This window comes from Lupinus angustifolius, chromosome LG04 (genome assembly GCF_001865875.1).
Source record: "Lupinus angustifolius cultivar Tanjil chromosome LG04, LupAngTanjil_v1.0, whole genome shotgun sequence".
NCBI classification, from domain to species: domain Eukaryota; kingdom Viridiplantae; phylum Streptophyta; class Magnoliopsida; order Fabales; family Fabaceae; genus Lupinus; species Lupinus angustifolius.
The window spans coordinates 8,238,473-8,247,027 of NC_032012.1; the positions used below are offsets into that span (position 1 = coordinate 8,238,473).

The window sequence follows — 8,555 nt, forward strand, 5'->3', positions numbered from 1 at the left end:
TGATTATTGAATCAAAATGATGGATGGGTAAGAGGGTATTCATTATAATGGATAAGGAATTGATTAAAGATTATACACCTATGAAAATATATTATAAAATTATGCCACATTTGGACAAAGATGAAGGACATCAAAACAATGGTTAGCCTAACCAAACAGCAAAGTAACATCCCTTACATCAATGCAAATTTTACTATTTTGATTATTTGAGACAATAGATAAAAGGCCACCCACAACAAGCGGTTCAATGCACGAAACTCCTACTTGGTGGAATATGAGGAGAGTAGAAATATGTAGTTTACTCTACCCCGCAAGCGAAGAGAATATTTTCAGGATTTGAACTTATGACCTCATAGTCACTAAACAATAGCCTTACCACTATGTCATGCCATTACATGTTGCACCATATATAATATGTATTCACCTCATCTTACCTCATGGTATAAAAGAAAACCACAAAAAACACATGCAGGGTATAAGATTTGCATATGCCCATTGATAAGCACACATGGAAAGTGGATTTTGCACACACAAAAGCAATGATCAACATAGTAGCAAAATTATAAGTTCTTTCTTTTCGGACAGAAAATTTACTATATGTTTGATCAATTGATTTTACAGTCATAAATTAAACATACATGACAGATTTATCATTTACTTATTCCCCTAGGATGATGAGCCAAAAGCAGAAGAAACAAATTACAGACATTGCTTCATGAGAATGAATAGATTAACAGAAGTACCCTATTGATCGATAGAAATCCATTCGAGTTCTAAATCTAATTCTCCAGATTCAACGTTCTGGAGTTTGATTGTCATCTCTTGTTTAACCTTACCATCAACAATATTGACTGTGCTATCTTCAATAAGTGCATTGTCATTAGATTTCAGCCATTTCCCTATCTGCATATCGCCAAACATTCCAGCATCTCCAAATGCCGTAGCAGAAGTTATCAGGGGCTGAAGATCTATGTCTGCTTCACCCATTACATCATCAGCAGAAAATGTGTCATGATCAAACACTTTCTGCAAAGTCAATTAGATAAGATGTCATATTCTTAGATCGAAAAGAAAGAACGTGGCTAAATGTATCACTCACAAACATCAGAACACTCAACATCCAAACAAGAAACCCATCATTGGAGCTACAAACATCTAACCTACTCCCTACAGATTTGTAACAACTTTAACAATAAACTTGAAGATAACTAATGAGGATGAGATTTGGATTTCACAAAAGCTAAAGATTAAACGGACAAAACGGAAGAGATGAAGTAGTGACAATTCTCCCAACTTTTTGTCCTGGTTATATCTTAAACTCATTAAGCATGACGTAGAGTGTAGACTCATAGAGGATTATAATTCTAAATGGAACTGCAATAAGGCTATGTTCTTGAATCAATATGTATATTAACTAATTTTTCTTCAATGATATTGTGGGTCAATATAATAGGATGCATGCAGAAATTGTTTCTGTTATTCGCGACATTAAAATTCAATCATACCAATTTAAGTGGTCCATATTGGTCGGGAACAGACAGCATATGTTCCTCATTCCAGACTGGATTCAAGTTACTCTGGATTACAGATGTCTGCACAGTCTGTAGGTAATAGTACCAAATCAGTTTCAGAAGGAAAACTAACAACATTCATCAATCCTCGACTGTAAATAAAAGATAAAGAACAATAGTTTATGAATAACATACGCTGACAGGAAGAGCGACCAACCTGTTGGCCAAGATTCAAAACAATATACGGATCACTTGACTTTATATCTCTGATAGCCAAATTTGTGCCTTTAATCACTTTCACCTTCAACATTCCAATAATTTCCACCATACCTTCCTGTTGTTACCACTAATATCAGTCACACTACAAGGAAATCACACATGATACAAACTGCATTGCCATTGCTGCCAAAGTAGTAAAGTTGGATGATGCAACATGCCCATCTCATCTATATTAAATTCTTTGTTTAGAAGACTTTCATCTCGGTACAACAATGAACGACTCAGTAGAAATGTAGCTCACAAAAAGATGTTTACTCAACATGGTCAAAACCCAATATTTGTCCCTCATGTCATCCAACTTTTACTAAATCATAAAAGTAGTCAGAGAACCAAAGGAACTAACACGTAAATAAGATTACCATATTCTGTGAACTGGTACTATTAGTTCGAAAACCATCCAGGAAACTTTTGGAAGAACTTGATTCTATACTGCTTTTTCCAGAAACAATGCGCAAACTAGGTTTCAAAAATTCTTGATGCTCATACTTTGACCTGCAGTAAAAAAAGTCACAATTAAAATGGCAGTCGAGTTACTAGAGCATTAGCCCAATCACTGGAAAAGAACATCAGATAGACAAGAAAATAAATGACTCAGCAAAAGTGTCTAACAAAAATCAGAAAAAGATAATCCACACAGCCTACAGCACTGGGTTACTTTATGATGATAAAAGATATAAGATTTTCAAAATGAACCAACTGATGTTAAGAACAAAAAGTACATAGACCATTTGCATTGTGTATATAAAAACATGTCCAACCGTATAAACTTTGCACGCTGCCCGGGACTGGCATCTGGCCCGGGTTTGGTATATCCTTCAGGAATATATGCCTCATAAATTGAATTGGCAGAGGAGTTTCCCCCGACTTCAATCATTGCATCTATTTCATCATCCGACCATTCATCTAATGTCACAGATAAAACCTGAAAGCAAAAAATAATAATGCCAGCAAACAAATAAATTAAGTTAAGCATTCATGTCGTTCTTGGCTAGTCATTTTGCCAACATGTGAAGAATGTCTTGGCTAGTCATAAAAATTAAGTTTTTTTATATAAAAAAGAAAGAAATCATATTAGATTAGAAGATAGAAGGTTACACAGAGAGAAAATTTTAAGGTTATTACTTTTAAAAAAATGCACCCTTATCATAAAACTTAATAGTGTAGTCTAGTCATGCACGAGTTAAAATAAGCAACTAGCGATGACTTCAACGACAACAAGATAACCTGTGAATGTTTACCTTTGATATATGACTACCAAGGCTTCTGTGCACACCACAGCACTTTAAGCATATAAAAACTCCAATATTAGCTGACCTGAAATTCAGTTGCAAAAGTGAATTCACATTTTAAAGAGTAATATACATACCATATTATTCATTATAACTTAATTTTAATTCTTGTAGATAGTTCTCTACAGGCTACTGCTTAAAGGATGTCATGTTCATTAATCATTCAAGAAAAATAAACTTAACACTCAACGCCCATGGTTTTATAAGATATTGGCCATTAATATAAACCACAACCAAAAATCATGACACCAAAGGTGAGTATACTTACGCCCATTTAGGATCAGGAGCATTACAATCGGCACAAAAGCGATTATCTTTTTGAAGCAATAAATCTTTCAATCTACTTCTACCTGTAAAAGACCAGCCAATCATTCATCTTCTCAAGAAAAACAAATGAAAATAGCACAGAAATAACCCCCTCCCCACCTTTATTTATATCTCATAGATATTAGAAAGAATATTAAGATTTTATGCTTAAGTTCAAATTCTTTAAGAGCCCGACCAATTGAAATCCAGACAGAATATCGAGAGTTGCAATTCTTAACCTTGTAGTCATTTTCTGAAACCCCTTGAGAATTACATGTGCTTAAAGCATAAAAAATAGCAGAAAGCAAAAGAAAAAGGTAACCTAAGAGAAGAGAGTCAAAAAAATATTAGTGCCTCAAGCTTCTGCAAAGGGTGGGTGCAAATATAAGGAAAATAGTAGACTTTTTGGCCAAATTTTTTATAGATGATTGGTCCATGCCACTTTATTCTATGTAACCACCCTTGAATCTAGTTGAGTTATTTCGAAATTCTGGTCCATTAGCGACATATAAAATTACTCAACAGAAAAGTTCATCGTCAGGGAGCATGAAATTGCCATAACTTCTAAATAGACCAGATATAAACTCTAAAAAAGTCTAAACCATTACACAAACCATCATTTTTATACTGTAGTAAGACCAGTTATTTCAAATTTTCAGAATATGCCATCAGTAGAATGTCACTGCTTGTTCTTAGGAGCTATAGTGTTCTATCAGTCGACATCTCATTAATATTTATTATCACATTAAGTACATTAGATTACCTGAGGCAAGCCTATCAAGATAATTATCCACTGACATGCTTAAAACCTGTAATCATCCAGACTGCAACCTCTATAATAGTCAAGCAAAACAACCTGGAAAGCAAGAATGATATATATGTTTAAGCAAAGTTATGTTCACTGCCAACCCAACCAACCGAAAAACTCGTGAAATCCTGTAATCATAAAATTTATACAGTCATTAATTCTTACACCCCCAAAGATAAAAATAAGATTTGGATAATTATACAAACAATATAAAATAATTCCAGTGCGAAATCATCTAATAATCTTAAGAAGAAAAAACATATATAAATATACATTTGTACATGCTGCAGCAGCTTAAGGAATATACATACTTATTAGTTATTATACACACATTGGTCCTCTTGGCTAGTTTTTTTTGTACTACCAAGGGTATTCCCTCAACCTTTTTAGTTAAGGAAATAATCTCTTTCGAGGTGTGTGGCTACCCCTCCCGACAAGTGTCGCTCCCAGTAGTCGAAACCTTGACCTTTTGGTCATCCTGAGGATCTAGTAAGGTCTTACACCAGTATACTAATACCTTGTTGTTCTCTTGACTAGTTAACAACTCAGGACATAAATAAAACTATTCAGTTCTAAACCAGTAAGAAAACACGAGATGGTAAAGTAAAAAAATGAACAAAAATTGTATATGCTAGAACACTGAAAACACCAACTTTCGGAATTGCTCTTCTTCACAAAAAAGACATGATTTTTCATTTTCATTTTCCAAGTGATAAAATCCTCAAGTACCCCTAAAAACAAGAACAAAAAACACAAAAAATGGATAACCCTAGCTACAACGATTTGTTCTCAACAAACAAACATGAAAGTTGAGACAACCTACGTGGTTGGATCAAAATTGAATGGGTTAGATTTTGAAGAAGGAAAAGTGAATGGAAAAAAGAAATAACCTGTGGATGATGCCATTAGGATGGTAAGTGAATGAAGGAATTGAAATCACTAGAGAAAGTAATAATAACAACTTTTCGATCGTGTGGATTGCAATCATTCAATATGTTAAAGTGCTATATGTCAATTTTTATGAGTTTGTACCATTTTATGCGGTGTGACTTTCTAATTGGTCAGAAAAATATTTTATAATTAAATTTTAACTTAAATATATTTTTTTGATCAATTACAAGTTCATGATATATGGAGAGACACAAACTATTGAATAGAAGATGTACTCTCATGTAATGATAGTGTAAAGTTTTTTATTCTGTCGGCAAATCATCTACGTTGATTTGTAATAATTTTATTTGAAAGTTAATACTAGTCAACATATAAATAGTAGAGATTTGGTGACAATGTAAAAAATACTTACACTATCATTATATATATATATATATATTAAATCCATTTTTTACTTTAAGAGTGTACTCATAATTTAAATATCTATGCAGTGTATAAATAAATTTAGAGGAAATATATTTTTGTCATGTTTCCAGACTTATTACTTTAGTCCTTAAAAAAATGAAAAACCACAATTGTTTCTACAAATTTTAAATATTAGTCAAATTAGTCATTTTTATAGTCAAATTAGTCACTATTGAATATTGTAAATCATGCTAAAAAGACTAATTTAACCATGTTTAAATTTTTTTGCGACTATTTTGAATTTTTAAATTTATGAGGGACTAAACTATAAGGTCGAAAAACACGATGGATGAAATTGCGTATTTACTTCATAAATTTAATAACGATAAAACATGAATGATATATGATATACTGACATTATATAAAACTTATATACTATTAGTACATTCATTTTTTTCTTATAAATTATTTGTGTCTATGCAATTTAATCATTAGAAAAAGAGACTAGATTACTGCTAAGATTGAATATAAGTCTGAATAGTCTTGTCTTAACTTATATTTAATATTTTTGGATGGTGTTAGGTTTTATAATATAATAATCTCAAAAAGTATGGCTACAAAATTGATTGATATGTTTCTTTACTCTAAAATTACCAAGTGTATATGCAGTGATCTTTTTTTTTAAATTTCTTGTTTGAGAATCATTTGGTCAACCAAATTAAGTACTAGAATTTAAATAGTTTAATAAAATTAGAAGATATCTTTTAATTTCTTTTTGCTTGAATGTTTTTTATTAGTTTTCTTATGTCTTTTTGTGCGTCGTTTTCTGATTTTGATTTCACGGTAAAAAAAATGGTTTTAGATGAAAATTTTCACAGTTTTAAAGAGTTATCAAAACACAGTCAGAACAAAATAATTGACTTATTCTTTATAAGAATATAATTCTTCTGTAAGAAGTTCTAATATATAAATATTGTATGTTGAATCTCAAATAATAAGAATGTGATAGTTTTTTTTGGGTACAATGTGAGGTGCTAGTTGTTATAAAATAAATAAATTTATATCAACAATATTTTTTCTAATGTAAGTTTTGATAGGGATTCATTTACTCCAAAAGTAAATTAAAAAAATATACTTAACATTTTAGACAATTATTCTATACAAATATAATGATTCATAAGATTTGAACAACTTTATAATGCGGTCCTTTTTAATTTTCTTAATTTCAGTTGTTTTTATTAGATTTTTCATTATGATTCTCTTGTATTTTTTGGTATGTTGTTCTCTGATTTTGCTGGAGAAAATGACTTTAGATGAAAAACATGTAGTTGACAAAACACAATTAGAACAAAAAAAATTGACTTATTCTTTTTGAGAATATAACTATTTTATAATATTTTCTCTTTCTCTTTCACTTTTATTATTCTAATAGTATATGAACACACTTTAACTTTTTCTAATATAAATTTAGAGAGTAGTTACACTTACTCCCATATTAAGTTAAAAAAATATATTTTACATTTTAATTATCCATTCTATAAAAATCTAATAATTTACGTGATTTAAGCAACTTTTGTAAGGTGATCCTTTTCAGTTTTCTTGATTTCAATTGTTTTTTATTAGTTTTCTTTAGTTGATTGAGAAACTTCACACTTTTAAAGAGTTGTCAAAACACAATCACAACAAAATTCATTGACTTATTCTTTTTTATAATATAATTCTTTTATGAGAAGTTCTAACGTATAAATATTGTATGCTTGATGTCAAATAATAAGAATGTGAGTTGCTAGTTGTTATAAAATAAATAAATTTATATATGTTGGACCTCACTCCTAAGATGGAGCCTTTAATTATCAGGAAGTTTCATTTTTTTCCAGAGTATAAGAAATTTGGAGAGTTATAAATGAGACATCACGTCATGAATCAAAATTCTAAGACATTAATTTCATGAGCTTTTTCTACTTGTAAATTATTTCACTCTTTTCCGTATATCCAATGTGATACTTCACACTTGAATAAACTCAACAATATCTCCTTTAAGTGTGGGTACCATACACTTTCCAGTCCACTGCCTCTTAACTTCATCATGTCTCAACCGAACCATCGACTATGATACCACTTGTTGGACTAGACTGTGACCAAAGAGTTTCATTATTATCAGGGTATGAGAAGAGTGGATTGTAACGCCCCGAAAAATACTTCTCAAAAACATTGCGGAAAAATGGGTAAATTTTTTTTTTTTGAAATGGGGATGTATAAAATTGTTTCCTTTTCAAAACCTTCCTTTTTCCGGGACATCACTTTAAGTAACTCGAATGCGGAAAATCAACTTATCGTTATCAAATGATAACTTAACCTGATTCACAATTTCCTGAATAAAGTAATGCATATAATCAATTAAGTATTAATCAGATCCTACAGATTAGTTCAATAAAGGCGGAAACTACATCGCCATTAACATATACAAAATCCAACAAGAAAGGGCGGAAATATTAATCATCGCCAAAGTCATTAAATGATAAACAACTCCTAGTGGCTAACTCCAAAGCTAGGGTACTGCCTCTTCCTCAATTCCTCATGCTCCCTCCTGGAACATCACAGACGGTAGCTCCAAATCTGAGCAAAGCTGTCTACCTGACGAGCACACGTCCGAAAAGCAAGCAATAGAAAAGAAGAGAAATAGAGAGAGTAAGACATCTAATGAACGTAAATTCATTGACGGCGTGGACTTACTCAGAATATTACACTCAGATATGAAAAACAGTTCATATATATATATAACATATTACATTATAACTCATCAGTTATTCTCGTAAACAATTATCCAATTTACCTGAGTAATACAACTAAACTCAATCAATTGTTCTCATAAACAATTATCTAATTCACATGAGTAATATAACCAGACTCATCAATTGTTCTCATAAACAATTATCTAATCAACCTATGTAATGTAAACAACACTTATTCCCATCAATATCATAATTCAACATTTATCAATATATCATTCATCGACAAGATGTCGTGACTATAATTAAATAACACATAAGTGGAGATCATACTCCA

At 31.1% G+C, this 8,555-nt stretch overlaps 1 protein-coding gene across 1 annotated transcript; it reads right to left on the reverse strand.

Moving 5' to 3' along the window:
* LOC109345513 (ADP-ribosylation factor GTPase-activating protein AGD12-like) lies at positions 575 to 5,167 on the reverse strand. Its single transcript, XM_019584563.1, has 9 exons — positions 5,084 to 5,167; positions 4,149 to 4,241; positions 3,348 to 3,429; positions 3,029 to 3,104; positions 2,549 to 2,712; positions 2,150 to 2,282; positions 1,729 to 1,845; positions 1,506 to 1,601; positions 575 to 1,026 (listed from the first exon to the last, which is right to left on the reverse strand). Exons 2-9 carry the CDS (start codon positions 4,183 to 4,185, stop codon positions 745 to 747), a joined length of 987 nt encoding a protein of 328 aa, XP_019440108.1. The 5' UTR covers positions 4,186 to 4,241; positions 5,084 to 5,167; the 3' UTR covers positions 575 to 744.